The sequence below is a fragment of the Rhinatrema bivittatum genome, chromosome 3, assembly GCF_901001135.1.
Source record: "Rhinatrema bivittatum chromosome 3, aRhiBiv1.1, whole genome shotgun sequence".
Taxonomy (NCBI): domain Eukaryota; kingdom Metazoa; phylum Chordata; class Amphibia; order Gymnophiona; family Rhinatrematidae; genus Rhinatrema; species Rhinatrema bivittatum.
The window spans coordinates 104183184-104206928 of record NC_042617.1 but is presented as its reverse complement, the minus strand read 5'-3'; the positions used below and the strand labels follow the sequence as shown (position 1 = coordinate 104206928).

Here is a 23745-nt window from a genome sequence, read left to right as displayed (position 1 = left end):
TTTTGTCAGACAGAATTGGAAACATTATTGCATCCCAGTATAAGGTTCCTAACCCTCAAAAGATGGATGTTTCAGCAGTAGACAAATACTGCGGATAATCTTTTGTGAAAAGTTCAAATGCTACAGTAATATTGGATTGTTTTTAAATGCATATGAAAAAATTCAGTAAAAAATGTTTAGTGAATGTAATGAGCTTTGGATTCATGATTATATATAGGGCGTTCCAGCCAGGTTTCAATTACATTTGAGTAGCCTATTATGATGGTCTTTTAATATTTTAAAGATTATTATTTTTGGTATTCTTTTTGAAATATTGAATTATTTTAGGGAGGATTTGTTACATATTGTCAACCATAAACTCAGCCAATTGCCTGTAGATTCTTCAGCAAGCCAGGTTTTTTCTCCTTTTCCTCTGTTTAGATACTTGCTGGAGTGGAGTTATTCAATTCCCATAAATGAGAGAGTGAGAGAGAGGAGGATAGGCTTATGTATGAAAACAAGTCAAAAGGGTGTAACTAAGGCCAGAAACTGCGTCTCTACTCTGTACCTTCCTGTGTATCAGTTGGTTTAGCATAAGCAATATGCTATTCTTTAGATTAGAGATGTAATGCAGTGCAACAAATACTTAGTAAAAAGGAAATTTAGCTGTTCAAATGGTAGAGATTTTTGTTATAGGCACAAAATAAAGGAAACCCCCTCAGTAGAAAAGTCTAGTGAAATTTTAGTATCATCAGCATTCCTGCTATTTATTTGATTTGTATTTTGTCATTTAAAAACTGTTTCCTTTAATTTTAATCATAAATGTGTGAAACCACTTGAGCCATAAGCTGCAATGGCTCACAGTGTACAAAAATGTTACACTTGCATTAGTTTAAATCTGTGTGCAAACATATGGGTTTGAGGTTAAGTAAATTAGCAAAGAGGCCCAATTGATTTTTTTTTTAGAGAAATCAAAATGATCTCATATGGTATCTATTTACATTTCAACAGTTGAAAACAATTATTCCAGCACAAGCCATTTATTTATTGCCCTTTGTTCAGTGCAATGTTGATATATGTCAGCCAAACTGAGCGATTCTTGCAGCAACACGACTCCCATATGTCTGCCATAATTTGTTTTATCTCTATTTGATTTTGATTCTAAGAATAGCAATTGGAATTATATTGTTACAAAATAATATATTTAATATAACATGTTAGCTTTGTATGCTGTTTTGAGACTCTTGAAAACTATTTGTTAGGCATTGCTTCTGTAGAACTTTTGTGTGTTCTGTTTTCTTCCTCTTATAAAGTAGTCTAGATTAGATGGTGCATTTTGGTTAGCTGAGAGCACCCCTGGCCATTATGTGGCCATACTGTTTGTAGCTAGTGTTTGACTTATCACCATCTTTCATATCCTTATGTCAAAGAATGGAAAAAAAATTGGTCAAAGTATTTGTCAATCAGAATAGCTGAAGTCTCATCATAGAACTTTCTAAAGCTATTTTAGAAAATCAGTTATTTGAGAGAGGGACCCTTTTTTCATGTTTTCTGTCATTTTGACTGGTTTGGGACACTTCAAATCAGTGTCCTGAAATACTTTAACTTCAGTTATGGGGTATTTTTGGTACTCGCCAATATATCTTCAACACATGTTATCTTAGAATCTGTTTGTTACATACCATAATTTATATTTCTTTGAGGATAAGCAGGATGCTGAGTCCTTACATGTGGATGATGTTTTCCGATGGAGCTTGTTGCAGAAAATGTACTCAAAAGTTTTTAGAAGCTTGTGCCATAGGACTTGCATCATGAGGGGCCACCTAAATTTTCATAGTTCGAAGGAACCCCCGTGGTTGTAGATTATTTTCCTCTCAGTGAAGAAAAGTTCCTCTAAATTCATTTTTTTCTTTGTGTAAGGCCTTATTGTTCTCTCAGTTCCACCCCTCTTAGCTTCACTAGGTAGGTTTTATTAAGGTTTACAAGTTTTTATTTTTTGTCGGCTTCCGGTTGCAACAACATCTGGGTACTGGGTGGCATTAATCAGATTTTGGTTAAAGTTGAACTATTTGATTTTTTTCATTTATTTTTTCGCCAAATGTCCAAAAAGGCGAAGATGGTCAGTGGCTTCAATAAGTATCCCTGGTGTGAGCCCCTCATGTCTATAACACAGATCCTTGTGAAAGGTGATGTTTTGCTGGGGAGGACCACGGCACCTCAGGATATTTATGTGTGGAAAGACAACTCCCAGAGGATGTTGTTACCATCAAAAGCTAATGGAAAAGGTCTTCAAAAGAGTTAAATCCATTATATCTGCATCAAGGGACCAGGGAGCTGCATTGACCACTGGTGGTGCATCAATTTCAGGAGGGCATTGATCTCCTTTGGCATTGAGCATCAGTAGGGGCCAGGGAGATATAGACTATCATCCAGCTTCTTCCACCCATACAAAGCAAAGGGTTCTCTTTTTTTCTGTTTCAGCGTTGAGGAACTCCGAAGACCAAGAAGAACTGGTTTATCTGCGCACGATGCCAGAAGTGGGGAAATTCTGGCTGCTGCCTTGAATTCTTCAAAGTGATCCTGTATAAAGGACAGCTCATCCTCTAATAATTCTTGGAAATTGCAACAGATTCCAAAGATCCAGATGCCATCCACAGATCTTCCTCAGTTGGCCCAGGAAGAGGTGGGAGAAAGGTTTACCAGGGAACTATGCTCAGAACTTTAATAGCTTCCTACTAGCTCTTCATTAGCCAATACATGTGAAAAATCCTGAAAGATATGAAGAAAAGGTTGTTGCAGCATCTCATTCATTAGCAGCATGACACCCTGGACTAGTGGACAAGGAGATGTGGAAAACATATGGTCCAGTCATCCTTTGATGGTTTTTGAGATGGCACTGAGTCTCTGCAATATGTACTAACACCCACAGATTTCCATGACTGTGTGTTGTGAACTCAAACAAGATGTTCTGGACAGGATCACTGACATACTTTGCAATGGGGAGAATCTATTTGGAGATAAGGTCAAAGAAGTGGTGATTTACATGAAAGATCACTGTGCTATGCTTCAGACCTGCTCTATTGCCACTCCAGAACCGCTGCCTTTATCCAGAAGGTATTCCTGTGGACACAAAGAAGGTATTTCAGTCTTCAAGGAGATATTTTTCTCTGCTCCCTCATCCTTGTAAACAGGGACCTCGCTCTCATTCCAAACCAACAAAGGGCCATAAAACTGCAGCCATCACCTGGGACTTAGGGTTATGCCTGGATGGAGGAGGGCATAACCAAGATCCCAGTATCTATGCCAGATAACCTTCTTGTTGGAGGAGGGGGGGGGGAGAGGAGGAAGGAAGCTTTTATGTAAGTTCTTAGGCCAGGATAACTTCAAACATTTGGGTTTTCAACATAATGAAGAATGAATACAGACTATGTCTATTGAATAAACCAAGTCGCACATTGAGAAGTTCTTGATCTGCTTCTCCGTATCAGAAACCGCTACAAAAGGAAGTTGACTCCCTTTTAGAGGTCAATTTAGGTGAATTTGTTTCACAAAGGAAAGAGGGAAGGCTTTTTATTTCAAATACTTCTGATCTCAAAGAAGACAGACGGACTCTGTCCCATTCTAGATTTAAGGGCTTTGAACAGATTACTGGTAAATGTTTAAAATGATTTCTCTGGGCATTTTAATCCCTTTCCTTCAAAATGAACAGACTATGCTCACTGTATCTAAAGGATACTTGTACATAGAGAGATGTCCAGGTCACAGGATATATCTCAGATTTGTAGTAGGAAAATACCACCTCCAATCTCGTGTACTGCCCTTTGGCCTAGTTTCAGCACCATGTGCGTTCACAAAATGTTTTCACTGGTAGTTATGGATCTACACAAGTTGAACCTGCATGTATTTCCCTACCTGGGTGATTGGCTGATCAAGAATTCCCATCAAGGAGGTGCCATAGAATCAGTGAGAAGAATCAGTCATGTATTGGAGTTGCTAGGGTTTGTCATAAATTATTCCAAGTCCCATTTGAGCCTGTCTTCTCAATTGGAATTTATTGGAGCTCTGATAGATGTGTCTTACATAGAAACATAGAAATGACGGCAGAAGAAGACCAAACGGCCCATCCAGTCTGCCCAGCAAGCTTTCGCACTATTTTTTCTCTCTCACATACCTGTTTCTCTTGGCTCTTAGTAACCTTTTTTATTATATTTCCCTTCCACCCCGCCATTAATGTAGAGAGCAGTGTTGGAACTGCATCTAATTGAAATAGCTTAATTAGTTAGGGGTATTAACCACCACAATAAGCAAGCCACACCCATGCTTATCTGTTTATCCAGATTCAATTCAATCCTTGTTGATTGTTGCCTGAGTATAGATCCACCTTTCTTCATTCCCCCCTGCCGTTGAAGCAGAGAGCCATGCTGGTTTTGCATTGAAAATGAAGTTATCAGTCTTGCTCCCCTGCCGTTGAAGCAGAGGGCTATGCTGGATATGCATGAAGTGTCAAACTTTGCCTTGGGCAAAAGCCTTTCTTGCACAGGTGAGGATAATTATGTTGAAGTCTGCAGTAGAGGGGATACAAATAATTTAGCAGAGCACAAATGTTGTGCCTTATGGCATCAACAGTACACGATACATTCCTGGCATGTCTTCATATGTAAATTACCCAAAGAAATAGTCAAGAATTGCAAAATACACTAGCAGAGTACTATATAGTTCAAGCATTCAAAGCACTTATGTAGAATTTCTTCATAAATTTATTTATTTATTTATTTATTTAAAATTTTTATATACCGACGTTCATCCGGGATATCACATCGGTTTACAGTGTAACTGAAACAGGCGCCTGGGATGGCGGTTTACATCGAACAGATATAACGAATTTAACATAAGAACAAATGAGGAGGGGGAAAAGAGGAGGGAGATAATTAAACAAAACTTATGAGCAAAATTTACAAATATATATAGAGTATCACTATGTACAAAGTATTCATAAATACAGCAATGCCATGGAAATACAATTGTGTAGGGTTATACGGGAGGAGGGGGGATGGGGAGGGGGTGGGGGGTGTAGGTGGGGAGGAGGGGTGGATGGGGTAAAAGGAGAAGGCGAGCTGAGAAATCAGGAGAAGGTAAGAGGACTGAACAGGAAGGGGGCGAAGGAGGAATTTAGAGGTGGGAGTGAGGAATGGGGGAGAGGGAAGGAGAGTATGGGTGTGAGTGTGAAAGTGGGGGAATTAGGTGTATGCTTTGGTGAAGAGCCAGGTCTTTAGCTTACGTTTGAATGTTTTTGTGCATTCTTCTTGTCGTAGTTCGACAGGCATTGCGTTCCAAAGGGTGGGCCCGGCGATAGAGAGCGCTCGGGCTCTCGTGGAGGTAAGTTTGTAATGTTTGGGAGAAGGTGTAAATAACATCAACGACATCATAATGGTCCCGTAACAATTTTTGTTTGAATTTTGGTTTCCCTCACATTTACTGCATTAATTGCTGCTGATGTTGATGTTATTTATCAAGAAATTCTAAATAAATGCTTGAATGGTATGTCTTCATATGTGACTGGCCCAATGGACACTAAAGTTACAGTGGGCTCAGGATCTGTGGGACAGCATCCATGTCACTCAGGGACTTTGTCTTTGTGGCTGATTCAATCAAATCTCAATGGAATCTTCTTCCAGATTCCTCCAGTACAAATTACCTAACCATGGATGCATCCAACCTAAGCTGGAAAACTAATTTAGAAGAACCAGAATCTCTGGTCTGCTCAGGAAAAACTTCATAAAGCTAATGGTGATATGGACCACCCGACCTCAAGAGCAGCAGGTGGCCTGAGCGCTGACACCGGAGGGCAGTGGGGAATCGCACTGCAGGCACTCTACCCCACCACAGAACATAAAGCAAGAGGGGAAGTCGCTGGCAGCAGGTAGGCAATCCCACCTTCCTCCCGCCCACCATCTTGGCAAGGTAATCCTGGCAGTGACATTGAATATGGGGAGCGGACCACCCGACCTCAGCAGTAGCAGGTGGCCTGAGCGCCAACACTGGGGGCAGAGGGGAATCGCACTGCAGGCGCTATACCCCCCCCCCCCCCCCTGCAGAATGAAGAGTAAGTGGGGAAGTCACCAGTGCCAGGTAGGCAATCCTGCCTTGTGCCAGCCCACCATCCTGGCGAGGTAATCCTGGCAGTTATGCTGAAGGCGCTTGCACCGGGAGATGCGTGCCCTTGGCATGTGCATGAAGGAGCATGACAAAGGAGCTTGCCCTTTTGTGCGTGCCTGAAGTGCAAGCCTAAACTTGTTATATCTTTAATTACTGGCTGGCTGAACCATCTGGCTGGCTTTTACTTCCACAATGGAACAAATAAGCAAATATTGAACTTATACTAGAACAAGGTCTATATGGAGAGCTAAGAAGGAAAACCCAAAAAAAGAATCACAGAAGGACCACAAAGACTATCCCCACGCTAAGTATCAACCCTCCCTATTCTCTTCCTGCTTCATGTTCACTATGCTTCTATTGAATGCCCAATCTCTAACTAAAAAAATCCCCCCAATTAATGATCTTCTTGAGGACTTCACACCCTGGATCTGTTGCATAACTGAAACATGGCTGAATGACAAAGACAATGTGCTATTAAACCAAATATCCAATGTCAACTACAACATATTTCACTTTCCAAGACCCAAATGAAAAGGTGGGGGGTTACTAATAATCAGTGTAAAAAAAAAAAATCCTCAAGCTTACACCATTCAACATAGCTGTCGACCCACCACATGAGGTTGCAGTTCTAAAATCTCCACAATGTAAACATAGGACTGGTTTACTGTCTCCCAGGAATACTCCAGAAAGATTGCTCCCACTCTTATAACTCAGGTTCAGAGCAGGTTGCACCATCCCAAACTTCAATCCCTATCCCTGACAGCCTGGATGTTGAAAGCTTGATCCTACAACCCCTCAATCTTTCAACTGATGTGTCTCAAGTGCTGGTAGCTTCACGTAAACCTTCCACACGAAAAACCTATCGGTCTAAGTAGAAACGATTCACCACATGGTGTACACAGAAAAGTATTGATCCTTTTTCCTGCCCCACATCATCTTTATTAGACTATCTCTGGCACCTTTCAGACTCTGGTCTCCAGACCACATCAGTAAGGGTGCATTTAAGTGCTATCTCAGCTTACCATCATACAATAGGGGATGCACCGATATCAGCACAACCCCTTGTCAGTAGATTTATAAGAGGTTTAATTCATCTTAAACCCCTGTTACGGCCACCATTCACAGAATGGGACCATAATGTAATACTAACAAGACTCATGTGTTCTTCTTTTGAACCCATGGATTACTGCGAGATTAAATTTCTTACATGGAAAGTTCTCTTCTTAGTAGCTATTACATCTGCTAGAAGGGTTAGTGAGTTACAAGCATTTGTCACATACTCACCCTACACAAGGTTCTTTCATGATCGAGTGGAACTCCGTACTCACCCTAAATTCCTTCCCAAGGTGGTTACGGAATTCTACTTGAATCAGTCCATAGTCTTGCCCACATTCTTCCCAAGACCTCACTCTCATCAAGGTGAGAGGGTTTTGCACACCTTAGACTGTAAACGCGCACTTGCATATTACCTAGACTGCACTGCAGTCCATAGGAAATCCACTCAGCCCTTTGTTTCTTTTGATAAAAACAAACCGGGTAAAGCAGTGGGCAAACAAACTCTAACTGGCTTGCAGACTGTATAGAGTTCTGCTATGAAAAAGCAGGCCTTCCTCTCCAAGGGGGAGTAAAGGCACACTCAGTAAGAGCAATGTCAACCTCAGTAGCACACTATCGTTCAGTACCAATAGCTGACATGTAAAGCTGCAACATGGAGTTCTCTTCACACCTTTGCAGCTCATTACTGTTTGGCAAAGAAGGAAGACAAGATTCAGCCTACGGACAATCTGTCTTAAAGAATTTGTTTCCAGCGTAATCCCAACTCCTTCCGCATCCAACCTGCTGTGATTTCAGGCTCCCTCATTTTTTTTCCAACAGTACACCAGTTGTTGTGCTCGTTGCACAAGTTGTTTGCTGTTGGTCCAATATAAGAGTGACTCAGCCTATAGCTTGCTAATCACCCCATATGTGAGGACTATCATCCTGCTTGTCCTGGGATAAAGCAAAATTGCTTACCTTGTAATAGGTGTTATCCCAGGACAGCAGGATATAGTCCTCACGAAACCCACCCACCACCCCATGGAGTTGGGTCCGATACGTTTTATTATTTTATTTTTGCTAACGCTTATTGCTACACACGAGACTGAAGGAAGTCCCGTGTCTCAAGGGATCATGGCATGCTGGGCATGCTCAGTGGGCTCAGTATGCCAGTCAAAAGTTTCCCGTGATAGGGCTCCATCCAGTGACGTCACCCATATGTGAGGACTACATCCTGCTGTCCTGGGATAACACCTATTACAAGGTAAGCAATTTTGCTTTATCCCAGGACAAGCAGGATGTAGATGTAGTGTATTTGAATTTTCAGAAGGCGTTTGACAAAGTTCCTCATGAGAGGCTTCTAGGAAAAGTAAAAAGTCATGGGATAGGTGGTGATGTCCTTTCGTGGATTGCAAACTGGCTAAAAGACAGGAAACAGAGAGTAGGATTAAATGGACAATTTTCTCAGTGGAAGGGAGTGGGCAGTGGAGTGCCTCAGGGATCTGGATTGAGACCCTTACTTTTCAGTATATTTATAAATGATCTGGAAAGAAATACGACAAGTGAGATAATCAAATTTGCAGATGATACAAAATTGTTCAGAGTAGTTAAATCACAAGCAGATTGTGATAAATTGCAGGAAGACCTTGTAAGACTGGAAAATTGGGCATCGAAATGGCAGACGAGATTTAATGTGGATAAGTGCAAGGTGATGCATATAGGGAAAAATAACCCATGCTAGAGTTACACAATGTTAGGTTTCATATTAGGTGCTACAACCCAAGAAAGAGATCTAGGCGTCATAGTGGATAACACATTGAAATCGTTGGTTCAGTGTGCTGCGGCAGTCAAAAAAGCAAACAGAATGTTGGGAATTATTAGAAAGGGAATGGTGAATAAAACGGAAAATGTCATAATGCCTCTGTATCGCCCAATGGTGAGACCGCACCTTGAATACTGTGTACAATTCTGGTCGCCGCATCTCAAAAAAGATATAATTGCGATGGAGAAGGTACAGAGAAGGGCTACCAAAATGATTAGGGGAATGGAACAGCTCCCCTATGAGGAAAGACTAAAGAGGTTAGGACTTTTCAGCTTGGAGAAGAGACGGCTGAGGGGGGATATGATAGAGATGTTTAAAATCATGAGAGGTCTAGAACGGGTAGATGTGAATCAGTTATTTACTCTTTCGGATAATAGAAAGACTAGAGGGCACTCCATGAAGTTAGCATTTGGCACATTTAAAACTAATCGGAGAAAGTTCTTTTTTACTCAATGCACAATTAAACTCTGGAATTTGTTGCCAGAGGATGTGGTTAGTGCAGTTAGTATAGCTGGTTTAAAAAAGGATTGGATAAGTTCTTGGAGGAGAAGTCCATTACCTGCTATTAATTAAGTTGACTTAAAAAATAGCCACTGCTATTACTAGCAACAGTAACATGGAATAGACTTAGTTTTTGGGTACTTGCCAGTTTCTTATGCCTGGTTTGGCCACTGTTGGAAACAGGATGCTAGGCTTGATGGACCCTTGGTCTGACCCAGTATGGCATGTTCTTATGTTCTTAAATGGTCAGCATTTGACAGAGAATCAAAGCTGGAGATCAGTTACATTATTACCAAATTAAACCTGCCCCTTACCCATGTGACCCAATTCCAGCCAGCTCCCTGAAAGAAATACATGGGGTAATCACTAAGGACCTCATTTATTAAACATTTTTCCCATAGAGACAGAATGGGAGAAAAGCCTTAGTAAATCAGGCTCTAAGTCAATCACAAGATTAATTAACCTATCTCTTTCAGAAAGAACAGTCCCAAATGGACTAAAACAAGCAGTGATAAAGCCAATCCTAAAAAAAAAGGTCTGGCAGAACAGATGACTGGGACAACTACTGTCCAATATCCAACCTACTGTTCCTAACAAATGTTTTCGAGAAGGCAGTATTAACCCAACTCGACCATCATCTGGAAGATCAAAATATTCTATTCCCTAGTGATGTTTGGATTCAGGAAACATCACTCAACTGAGACATTAATCCTCTCTCTCTAATGGATTCCGTTCTATATGGGCTAGACACAGACAAATCTTACTGCCTTGTATTAATCGACCTAACAGCAACCTTTGACTCAGTGGACCATTGTCTACTATGCCATCAGATGAGAAACATTGGGATTGATGACAAGGTCCTCAGTTAGTTCTAATCGTTTCTATCTAACAAAACATTCCAGGTCAAACTGGGCAACCATATATCTGACACCTTCCAGTGTAAAACAGGTCCCTCAAGACTGAGCCCTCTCAGCAACACTCTTCAATATTTACATGCTCCCTCTATATAAACTACTAACGAAGCTAGGAATATCTTTCCTCTTGTATAATGATGACTTAGTTCTACATACCACTCTCCAAATCATATGAATATACAGCCTTGATTCTTTCCAACTGCATGAAAACAATTCAACAAGAACTTTCACAACTAAAACTAATACTAAACCCCAAAAAGACAGAAATCATCTAGCTAAGTAGAAGCACTTCAATAGTTAAACCACCAGTCATGGACCTGTGCAATTTTCAAATAAATCTTTCAGAACAAGTACGAGACTTAGCTTCTCATCTAGTTGTTTTCCTGTCAATGAAAATGCACATCAGTAAACTAATCGAAACAGTTTACACCAAGCTGCTATACTACAGGGTAGCCCATGGAAAAGTAGCCTGCCTTCAATGCACTGGTATTGGAGGCAGGCTACTTTTCCATGGGCCACCCTGTACAATGACTGATGCTATTACTAACAATGGCAGACTTCTGCACTGTATTACAAACTCTAATATTCTCAAACCTGGACTAATCTGAGAAAATTCTTTTTCACTCAATGCAAATTAAACTCTGGAATTTGTTGCCAGAGTACATGGTTAGGGTAGTTTAGTGTAGCTGGGTTTAAAAAAGGTTTGAATAAGTTCTTGGAGGAGAAGTCCATTGACTGCTATTAAACAAGTTGACTAAGGGAAAATAACTGACATCAGTAACATGGGATCTACTTAATGTTTGGGTACCTACCAGGTACTTGTAACCTGGATTGGCCACTGTTGGAAACAGGATTCTGGGCTTGATGGATGCTCGGTCTGACCCAGTATGGCAACTTCTTATGTTCTTATGGTCTTGTGGTTCTGTATATCCTCTGAACTTCTGCTTCAGAAGAGGGATCGAAGGCAAGCTCATATCAGATGCTTTCTCCCTAGATTGGGGAGAGGGTCTTTTGTATGCTTATTCTCCAGTTCCTCTGGTGGCGAGAACCCTATTAAAACGCAGAAGAGACAGGGGGGACCATGATTGATAGCCCCCATAAGCCCCCATATATTCTGTAGGATTTTTAAAAATTATTTCATTAAAATTTGTACTTTAGTATATAATTTGTAATTGTTTTCTTGCATTCCCCTTGGCTTATATACTGATATAAATACAAGTATTATTAATAATCAGTTATTTTTGAGATCTTTATTTTTTTTAAAACAGTTTGTAGTCTGCTCTTGCTAAGTACAACTTATGTAATGCAGATCACATTAAAAATATTCACAATTTTAAACATACAAAGTAATACCAAGTTTTTAAATAACTATATGGTTTTGTCCATGTATCTTAAGTTCCTTCTCAAGGTAGTGTCAGACTTCTACCTCAACCAGTCAATGGTCCTTTTAAGTTTTTCCCCCAGGCCACGCACTGTATCCCCAAGGGTGAGCCTACTGTGCACAGTTTGGAGTCCAAGAGAACCGTAGCATTCTATCTGGAGTGGACTGTAGCTCTTAGAAAGTCACCTAAGCTTTCTGTTTCAATTGACCAGTTCTCCACGGACAGCAGGATGCAAGTCCTCACAAAATCTGCCTGCCTTCCCTTGGAGTTGGTGCTTCATGCTGTGAATTAAACAACTGAAGAAGAGTTGTGGTGGCCCCTAGAAGCTTTTGAGTACATTTTCTTCCTCAGACTTCTTCAGATTGTCTTCCATATGTGAGGACTTATATCCTACTGGCCTTGGAGAACACCTGTTAGCAGTAAGAAACTTTGGCGTCTATTTTAAAAGGAGCACGTGCGCGTCCATGTGTGCGGTTCCTGGTGCGCGCACATGGACATGCCGATTTTATAACATGCGTGTGCATATGTGGGCAGTGGGGGGGGGGGGGATTTTTGCTAAATACGCATAGCGACGCAATCGGGTCTCTCCCAGTTTCCTCCCAGTCCGCTCCAATTAAGCAGTGGACTGGGAGGGAACTACCCTACCCCCCTCCTAACCTTCTTTCCCTTTCCCCTCTACTCCCCACCCTCTAAACCTAACCTAACCTAAATTTCCCAAATTGTTTTATTTTATTACTTACTGCTCCTCTGGAGCAGCAGTAATCTCCCTGCGCCGGCTGCCAGCGCATGCTTCCCCGGAACAATGGCTAATGGCTGCTGTCCCGGCTGGCCTCCTCCCTGCCCAGCCCCCGCCCCCCAGCCAGCCCCTTTGGAGAGGCCCGGCACTTGTGTACATACCAGGGTTTATGCGCGTGGCTGGGCCTGTTATAAAATGCGCGCTATGGCATAGATTTTCAGACCTACGCGCGGGCCATACATGTGAGCACGCTACCCGGCGCGCACACATGTACTTCCGATTTTATAACATGCATGCGCAGGCACGTGCAGTAGCGCAGAATTTCCCCAGGATTAATATGTCACTTTGAAAGTCAAGCACTAAGAGTCTGTATTCTGATTCCATGAGTTGTGATTTTCTAGATAAGGTACATTTAAAACCTAATTTTGCAGTAGTAATTTTACTGAAATTAATGAATGCCTTGAATTTTTGTGTACTTCATTGACAGCATATTCATTGAATTATGAGAACTATTATTCCATTAAGCACTAATGTATTTTATATATTACCCAAATTTTGTTTAATAAAACAAAAAGTTTAGTCCAACTTCAGAAAATATGAAAAACCTTCTTTAAATAGAGTTGTATGCTTATGTTGATGTGACTGAAGAGGTGTATATATGCAGAGGAAACATACCGGAAATCATGTGTTTTTCATTACACTTGCACACCCTTGGCTTGTTATCCAGTGCTTGTGTTTGTCTTTTCAGATCATCATTGTAACATTGTTTTTGTGTATCTAAGTTGAATCCTGCTTTTCCCTCTTTAATTGTTTTTAGAATTAAGTTTAGCAGCTTTCAAGAGGAACAAGAGAAAACTAGAGTTGGCTGAAAAAGTGGAAACAGACCTCATTCAATTAAAAAAAAGACGACAATCAAGTGAAAAGGTTGGTGGAAAAATATCAGAGAAAACCTTTTATAATTACTGGTATTTAGCAGAAGTACAAGTGAAATTAATTTTATGTATTAAACTGGAACAAAGGAATATTGACACTTAATGTGTATTTTTCATTGTATATTGTATACTAAGCTGCATTAATGTACTCTGTATTTGTGATTGATTAAACACTATACAGGATTTTTGTTTTAATAGTTATTACATGTTTGTACTTTTGCTTTTTCTTTTATTTTGTATGTCTCTAAAATTGGACTGTTGATATGGCAGTCTCTCGGACTAATAAGTTGTGATCAGGGTTGCAAAAGCATTGGCTATGGTGAGCAGCTCAACCCTGTCCAGCAGTTTTCTCACTAGCCTAATACATCAAATGGTACTATGACAGCTAAAGCCAAACAACAAACTAGAACCAGGGCCGGTGCAAGGGTATTAGGCACCCTAGGCGAAACGTCAGCTATGCCGCCCCCCCCCCCCCCCACACACACACAATTAACTTACATTGTGCATTAATGAAAATAACGAAGTCTGTATTTATAACAGAACACTTATTTGACATTTTTATGCCATGTAAACCATTGAGATGATTTGTCTTATCGACGGTATAGAAACTCTTTTATAAATAAATAAAAATAAATAAAATAAACATAAACCAAAGCTATACTTGTTGCTCAAACAAAAAAAGCAGACACATCACATAATATTAAATAATTAAAATGGCAGTCAATCAAGAAAAATAAACTTAAAAAGCCATCTTTACTTACCCCCTCCAGCAGCTCTCTTACTCCTCTTCCATGCAGGCTGTAGCACACACCAGAAGCAGCAGTAGTGGCTAAGCTCTATACTCATGGTCCTCTTCCTTAATGCCCATGTCTCTCACACACACACACCATATCAGTCATGCCCCCATGACCAGTTTCTGTCTCTCACACACCAATCATCTCCCAAACAGTCTTTGGCACACACCTTCCTGAACAGTTTCTCTCATGCCATACACACACAGGCTTCCCACTCCCGTGTTCCACTTACATATATGGGCTTCTCACTCTCATAATCACTTTCTTTCTCACACATATACCCAGAGTTCTCACTTCCATGCTTTTTCTCTCTTTCACACACACACACACACACTCACCAGTCTCTCACTCCCATGCTTTCTTTCACATACACCCCCACACCAGGCTTCTTACTCCCATGCTTTCTCACATACCCAGAGTTCTCACTTCCATGCTTTTTCTCTCTTTCACACACACACACACACACACACACACACACACATCCCTGACTGTCTCACACATCAGTCATCTCCTTGAGCAGTCACTTTCATTGTCTCTCACATATACACATACATCAGCTCTCTGACCAGTTCTCTCAATCACACACACATGCTCTCCATCAAATACATTCTCTCACTTACACACAGACTCTCAATCACACGCAGGCAGGCAGGCAGGCTGGCTGCTTCTCTCTCTTTCTCTCACTCACTTCCTCCCCCCCCCCCCAGCACAAACGGTAGCTGCTCCTCCTCCTCCAGCCCCTGCAGGCCAAGAAGGAAGAATCCCATCGGCCGCAGGAGGCTCGTGCTGCTCTCTCCTTTCCCGATTACCGGCTGCTTCAGTTGCTCGGGGGCCGATGCTGCTGTCGCCGCTATTTTTTCACGCAGCACTTCTCTTTCTTCCCGCGCATCACTTCCTGTTCCGGTTCAAAGGGGGGGGGGGGGGCGGGAAGAAGACCAGCCGCGGATGCAACAGCTTTTTTTTTTTTTTGCACCGCTGCCGTTCCCGCTGGGCTTGAACGTGCTGATAGCCCGGCGGCAATGGCAGCAGGGAAGAAAGAGCAGCGGGAGGGACCGGGAGCCACGCGAACCGCTGGGGGATGTCAGATGGGTCTTTTGGGGCGGGCTGCCGGCGGCGGCTGTTTTATTTTTATCGGGGGGGGGGCGGCGGCTCTCTTAATTTTACCGGGGCAGTGCCGCCCCCGGGAAGCTGGCGCCCTAGGCGACCGCCTAGTTCGCCTAGTGCTTCCGCCGGCCCTGACTAGAACAGTCACTTTTAGAATTAGACAGATTAAAAACAAGATGTCATTCTTATAAAGCACAAACAGGATACATATTACTGTTGTGTTAGATGTCGAATTTATTTCAATGATCCTCAATTTTTGTCACTCAGTGAGCCAAGTATCAAAGAGCTACATTTATAAAAAAAAAAAAAAAAAAAGTAACTCTCTTTATTAGGACTTTTACAGTGTTTCTAGAAATGATAGCTAGAAATAAAAAAAAAATGTTAACTCATTTGTTTTAATTAAATTTCCGCTTACTAGCATTTTTTCTTATATGATTTTTGCAACATGTAATGTTATAGGATTATTGACAATAAAATCTTTAGTGGACAACCATTGTGTAGTCACCATTTATTTATCAGTCTCGAATATTGCTGAAAATATTTAAAATTTGTTAACTTAAAAGAGGACAAGAATATGGAAAATACTTCAGAGCTCATGGACTCTTGAGTAATTTTCTTATCGACTCTGACTTAGTGATGCTGCATATGTATAGATTGTTAAAGAATTTGCTCATAATCACAGCATCTATTTTTTTTTTAACACTTTCATATTTGTTAACCTATTAATATTTTATTGAGAGGAACAAAATCACAATGGTTAAAACTTGATAGAAACAAGTAAAAAAAATTTTCAAGGTCTCATGCCGATGGCCCGTCACTAACATCAGGGCTACGCTGCGTTGGATCACCCCGCTCTCACCACCCAGTTGTTTTCTGGGGGGGGGGGGGGGGGCTCGGGTTCCCTCCACCCCTGGGCAATGGCGACACTGCATGTCATCGGCTGGAGTCGGGCGCCCAGCGATCGCATCACCGGCCTGATTTAAGCTGCTGGCCCGGGCACCCTGGCCCTTTCTCCCCTCCTTGGCCAGTGAGTTTGCAGACAGGTGTCTGATTACTGCTGTCATCTAGCACACAGTGCCACGCTCGCAAGTACAAGCGTTACATTATTTGCTCGGGGGGGGGGGGGGGGCCTGCGATTTCGATATTTGGCCGATTCACAGGGCAGGGGCAAGCAGGCGTCCGATTTTACATCGGGCTGTTGGGGACAGTTCCTTCCATAGCTCACCTGGTAGACTAGAGAACTTTAAGGAAAAATTTGAGCTGCTTGGTCGCTGGTTCATTTCCAGTTTGAAAGAAGTGGTTCACAATTTTAAAACGGTGCAAGATACAATGGCCGAATCCGAGCCACATGGGTGCCGAGGGACCGAGAGAGGGACAGTGAAGAGAGCAGTTCAGGCAAGATCAAGTGGCTGGCGCCAACAGAATTCTAACCAGCCAAAACGTAGGAGGGAGACTGAGGAAGTAGGCCCTAATTACCTCATGCAGGGGGCCAAAACCCACCGCCTCTCCCCCAAGGCTGCACGACGCAGCACATAGGCCTGCCCAAGCATCCCAAGACGCCGCTGCTCCCCCCTGCGTCCTAGGGCCATCAGACTCAATTTTGCAGCATAATTCGCCCTTTACAGGAGCTTCCCAGGTCCAACCGGTATTGAGGCTACCGGACACTCTACTGTTGCAGCTCCCTGCGAAACCAGCACTCAGCCTACACATGAATTGGCCTCTAGCAGCGTCGGGATCCCCAGCGATGGATCCGGCTGCGCGGTCCTATTCTTGCGACCTTTCCCTCTAGGATGGGGTATCACATGGCCGGGAGCAGTCTTATCCCTCACGGCATGTACTGGACCCTCATGCAAAGCTGGGCTCACAGGCACCATTATCCTCCAATGCTTACAAATTACTCTGTGGCCCAGCCTACACGGGGCCATCCTACTTCATGGGGCCTGAATCTTTACCTTGGCAGCTAGAATACGTGTCAGCGCCGCAACCGTAGGGACCTTGGCCCATCCAGGCTTGGTAAGTGGGGCAACTGTTCTCCCGGAACAGAGTACAGCCAGAAGAACACTTGACCCCCAGCGAGGTCACCAGCCTCCGGTACACTTGACTCCCCCACTGATTCACCGGGGTCTCAAGCTCCCGCAATTGTCCAGGGCCCATTCACCCAGGAAACTCTGTCTCTCACAGCAGCATCAGCACCAAGCCCAGATGGCACACCACACAAGGCGAGTGACGCGGGAGGCCTGAGTGTAGTGGCCGCAACATCCATTGACCCTGGAGTCGGTATAATTGAGTCTCAGAGGGCAACTGCGGGTGAAGTATCTAGGGTCGTGGGCGAAAAATCAGGCGCAGATAAGGGCGAGAGAGCTAAGAAGGTGGGTAGGCTGAGGAACAAACACAGGTAGAAGGCCAGATCAGATTCTAGTTCTGACAGCTCATCAGACTCCTCAAACTCAGAGTCATTCTTGGATGAAAACCAAGAAAAGAACGAGGCCAACACAGCAGACTCAGCCAGAAGGCCCCCCAGCACTGACAGTGCTATCACAGTTATGGGAGAGTGTTCACAGATCTCTGTGGAAGAAGATCAAAAAGCAGACCTACATAGATATTTTCAGAATTCTTGAAGGGCGAAGGAAAGGAAGAGACAGGAAGGTGAATACCAAACGTGACCAGGCACCCAGTTTTGACAAGCCAATTCCAAGGAACACAATCAATTGGACAAGGGCATTCTTGCAAATGACAAGTGTGGACCACCATGATGATCCCTGTCAGTACGGTCCCATGCTTAGCTAAGCCGACAGCATTTTGGAGGCCTACAGAGAATACGATGGTTGGGCCTGGCTCAATTATGACGAGTTGTTTACAGATAAAATGGAGAAGAATCGCTTTATGTATTGGGACACCCAGGACGTAGGGTTCTGGTTAAGGCAGATGAAAAGCAAAGCAGCAGATGCCGGCACTAACACTCTGCCTTCGGTCAGGTCAGGTCACCAAACGATACAATCCGGCCAGGCTGCTTCAAGCGCCTCCATCAATGGCACCTTCTGGCAATATAATAAATCCTCCTGTGGCTTTCAAGACTGAAAGTTTAAGCATGCCTGCTCTGTTTGTCTTGCCACTCACCCAGCCATGAAATGCCAGAAGAAAAAACAATGGAGGGAGTAATAACAGGCCCAAAGGAATATAGCCCACTCGTGATCTCGCTATCTCCATAAAATTTGGATGCCATGTGGCCCTGGCTTAACCAGCAAAACAATTGCGGGATAGTTTTTGATACGGTTTCTCCATACTTTTTCAGGGCGACATTAAAGACATGCACGCAGAGAAACACCCCTTCTGCAGTGAGGCACGTGGACTTGGTGCAGCAGAAGCTGGATTCGGAATTGGCCATGGATCTTTTGAGTTTCCTGCTGTCAGCAAAATGATGCTCTCCCCTTTGGCTGTCATCTCAAAGAAGAAACTGGGCAAGTATTGGCTAATTCTAAACTTGTCCAACCCGTGCGGAGCCTCAGTGAACAATCATCTGCCAGACGAGGAGTGCACAGTGCAGTATGCTTCATTCAACAGCACCATAGTCCTACTCCGCGGGTGCGGCAGAGGGGCCCTCATGGCCAAAACAGACATAGAGTCTGCTTTCTATTTATTTATATACTTTTTATATACCGACATTCATGTTTTGACTTCATATCTGTTTACAAGGCAAGTCCAAGTAAGACCCAATCCATTAAGAAAATAAAACAAAATACAGCAATTTAAAACTTAAGTGAGGTAATATATGGACTTTGAGTAAAATCAAAAGCCTAAGAACGCATAGTGTAAAAATAAAAATTCTAGAAAAAAACTGCTACCTTCTTCTGGTCCACCTCAACAGCTTCCCGTTACTGGGTTTCTGTTTCAAAGGTGTGTACTACTTTGACAATTGCATGCCAATGGGGGGCTCCGTATCATGTGCATATTTTAAGCTTTTTAGTTCATTCCTTCACTGGGCTACTGCTCAGAAAGCTGGTCTGGAGACCGTAATACACAATCTAGACTTTTGTTTGTGGGTCCTCTGGATTCTCAGGCATGCCCCCGTTTGTCCACATTTCACAGCATAGCTCTTGAGTTTGGCGTGCCCTTAGTGCACGAAAAAATGGAGGGTCCTACCATGGTGATTAAATTTTTGTGAATCGAGCTGGACTCTACCGCGATGGTATCCTGATTGCCTCAGGAAAAGCTTTGGAACTTTTACCGTATGCTTGAACACGTGATGTCAGCCAAGAAGCTGACCTTAGTGGACGTGCAATCCCTCATCGGCACCCTAAACTTCTCATGCTGGGTCATACTGATGGGGGGGGGGGGCCTTCTCGGGGGGGCCTTCTCGAGGAGGCTAACTGCCAGCACAGTGAAAGTTAGCCATCCATATCACCGCATCAGAATCACGAGGACTGTAAAAGAGGACTTGGCAATATGGATATCCTTTTTGAGCAATTTCAATGGGATCTTCGTTTGGCAGGACCCCCCCCCCCCCCATATCTAGTTGTGACCTGGGTACATTTTCAGATGCATCAAGGGACTAGGGTTTTGGTGTGTATTGTCAGGGTTCTTGGTCGGCAGAACAGTGGCCTGATATGCAACATTTCTTTCCTCGAGCTCTTTCCTATCCTGGTTGCCTTGGTAATATGGGGCAACAAGCTGCGCAATAAACACATAATATTCTGGTGTGACAATATGGCCGTAGTCCAGGTCATAAATAGGCAGTCTGCCAGAAGCCACAAGGTAGTCGAGCTCTTAAGGGAGGTGGTACTCACCAGCCTTTACCTTAATACGCGTGCGCCACATCCCCGGAATTCATAACAGCATAGCAGATGCCCTGTCAAGAGCTAAATGGAATCTATTTCACAAACAGGTACTCAGAATGGACAAGGAGGGAACATCAGTTCCGGAGTGCCTGTGGAACATTGGAACACCATGGCACAAGACCTCTTGCAGAGATCGGTAGCCCCGGCTACATGGAAGGTGTATTGCAGAGCCTATGCAGCTGTGTCCAACATGGTTGAGTCGCAGGGCCAGTCCAGGAGGATTTAATTGTCAAATATATAGCTTGGGCTAAGGACAGTGGAAAATCTAGAGGAGTAGTGTTTAATCAGCTTGCTGGGTTTGCGTTCTTCTCCAAGGTCCAGGGTTGGGGTGACCCTACCAAGAGTTTTTTGGTCAAGAAATATTGATAAAGTGGGCTAGAAAGACAGGGCCACCGAGCGACGCGAGGCACCCAATTACCCACAACCTGCTCATTCAACTATGGCAGGTTTTACGGTCCATTTGCATGTCTGAAGTTAAGCTGTTCTGAGCCGCCTTTTCTTTGACATTTTTTGGCACGCTGCGCATTAGCAAACTGGTGACTGCCTCCAAAAATGACACAGGTTTCCGAGGCATACTGATCCAAAACATCAAGGTATCCGATCATTCCGTCCAAATAATCCTACAAAGGTCGAAAACAGATTAGGAGGCTAGGGGATGCAGGCTATGCTTGAAATGCGCAACATCGCAGGTTACTTGTCCTGTGCAGAATTTCTTGGCATTGCGACCCGACGGCGGCAAATTTCTACTGATTCACGCTGACCACCTAGCCCTTACCAGATACCAGTTCTTGGCAGGTTTGGGCTTGGGCGCTGACCACCATAGGGTGCAATACCAATGAATTTGGGACCCATTCCTTTAGAATCTAAGCGATCACCAGTGCAGCCCAGGCTGCTTTGCACATGAACACCATTCAAAGAGCTGGTAGATGAAGGTCCGATGTCATCTACTCATATATCAGGATGGATCAGGCGTGACCATATAACCTGTTTTTCTTCCTTTTAATCTCTCTTCAGATTCATCCCAATGGCAAAGGATTATTTGGATTATTGGACACTCCATTGTTCACTGGGCTACAAAGAGGGCTTTAGTTTGGTCGTACAGGTCTCACTTACGGTTGGCAGTTCGAGACATGAACATTTTATGGATGGGCGAGTGAGGCATGACTTAGGACCAGCTCCTCCAGTTTGCTTAGCTCAGGAAGGACACGCTGGCCAAGCCCGACATCATTGTTATATATCTGGGTGGAACGAGATTGGGTCCTGGACCTGCATACAACCAATTTGCCACATGAAGACTAACTCGAGCGAGCTAGTGTCCTGGTTTCCCTGTACATGCTTCATATGGTCAGACATTATCCACTGAATAAAATGGAATGATAGTAAACTATGGAAGCGGGGTTGCAAAAAGATCAACCGGCAGGTGGGCCAATGGGTGCGGAAGCTCGGCGGTTTTCAGATAAAGCATGAATGGGCAGACTGCCTTTATAGATGCGACCGAATACATCTGTTTGACATTGACTATGACCTTTTTAATAATGCAATACAGGAGGCGCTGGAATGTTTCTTCAGGGAAGAGGCGGCAGCTTTATTGGGGGGGGGGGGGGCATGAGGCAAGTAGCATTACCTCATGCTAGTGGCAGGTACACGAGCCTGTAGGCCGACTTTAGCGGTCCGGGTGGCCAGGACATTAAGCGCTGCTTTGCTAGGCAATATGGCGGGCAGCCGTGCAACATCAGATTGATGTCTGGAGTTTAAATGGGCTTGTGCTGGGAGTAGTTTTTTCACGTTATAATTACAATAAAGCTGCGGCCTCTTCAGCCACTTTGGTTTCTGTTTTCTTTTGTTGAGGGAGCGACCCTGGGGGCGGGACGGGTGACCACAGGAGATTGTAGCGGATCCCAATGTTATTAGATCTTGCCACATTAGCATAAAATGTCATAGAAACAACTAAGAATGCTTAGCAAGTGCCACATTAGCATAACCTAGACATCAACACAAGGAATACACTGTGTAGCTATGACTGTCTTAATGAGGTGCTAAGAGCCGCTTATACTACTGCCATAAAAAGAGGAGAGCTGCTCATTACCAACATATACAAAGACCCTTGATTTGGAATGGCCCCAACCAACTTACTTTCAAGTACACCAATTCCAGCTGTGAACATTAATAGCCACCATACTGTATGGAGCTCTGAAGCAAATAAAGCTGATAGCAAGGACCGTGTGGATTGGATGTCCAAGGGAGATTTACAACTGTTTTACAATCCCAAATAGCAATCAAATTTCCATTCAGCTCAATGAAAATAATTCATACATCCTGCCAAATACTTAACTTCTCTAAAAAGCCAACATAAGCCCATTAGCATCAAGATTCCTGTGATTCTTGGTGGAACTTAGAGCTGATTGGGTCTGCTGTAGGGAAGTTTTTGGAAAAAGTGGTAACCTGTATTTCTCTGACATTGGAACGTTATCACCACTTTATTGGACTTCTCATTGCCGCCATCAAGAAAGAACATTCCTCAGGGCTACTTGGGAGAATATGCTACCTGCTGAATAAAAGATATCTAGGATCTTGAACAGTGCAGTCAGGCAGTCCACAAGTTGTAAAGGCCTTGTTAGTCTGTCATATGTCAAAGGTGTATTGAATATGTTGAAGGCTTAATTTCACACATTCTAGTCATTGTGACACTTTGGACCCACTAAGCCACTGGAGTATCAGATTCCAAAACTCCACCCCAACTTCAAATTGGTAGACAATACGAAATGACCACTTGACAAAATCAACAAGTAACAGACAGATTTGCTGCCAGTTATGCTGGACAATCACTTCAGTCCTTCTAAAAGCCCCCACTGTCATCCACCCAAATGAAGTGAAGGAGAGGTTGACTGCAATGAAAAAGAAAGCAAAAGGCAGCTAGCATGGCTAGTATCCTCTGTAATTTGTTCATCAGTTAGGGCCCAAGGGATTCTAGTGGATACTGAAATGGATCATCAAAGCCATGAAATCTGGATGCATACTAAAACATGGTGGGGGGAGAGGTGATAATTGCAATACCCAAACTGGTCAAACCACTCATGAAGCTATAGGTCAGTATCATTCCTTTGCACAACCTATACATTCCCCTTTCATTGAAGCAGTGATTTCTGATGAGCAGGTTGGATTCTGGCCTATGCATAGTTGCTGTGACCAAGTTTTGGTTCTTACAGTGTATATCAAATCTGGTTTCTAGAAGAATTCCAAGGCTGTTGCAGCCTTTGAAAACCTGTCAGTTTGATACAGTCTGGATTAAATATCTAATGCTGCAACTAGCAAAAATCATTCCCTGATTATGATTGTGTACATCTGATATGAACATAGTATGACAACAATGTGCAGTGTGATCCAACTCTAACTTTTCTCGATCACCTAAAGAAGATAGTTGCCAAGACGAAAGTCAACCAGTCCAGAAGTTGACAACCACTAGTTGAGCATCTGAATTAGTGGTGTAGATATCAGCACTGGCTTTTGAGTGCTCTATAGCTTAGAACTGCACATCAGCATGGACCAGAAGAATTT

The 23745-nt window shown here is 43.3% G+C and overlaps 1 protein-coding gene across 1 annotated transcript in view; it reads left to right on the top strand.

Annotated features, from left to right (window-relative positions):
* TASP1 (taspase 1) overlaps window positions 1-23745 on the top strand; it is a 352009-nt gene that overhangs the window by 144179 nt on the left and 184085 nt on the right. Inside the window, exon 8 of the mRNA XM_029593555.1 lies at window positions 13343-13449. Coding sequence (XP_029449415.1) covers window positions 13343-13449 — 107 coding nt within the window. The remainder of the gene's footprint in view (window positions 1-13342; window positions 13450-23745) is intronic.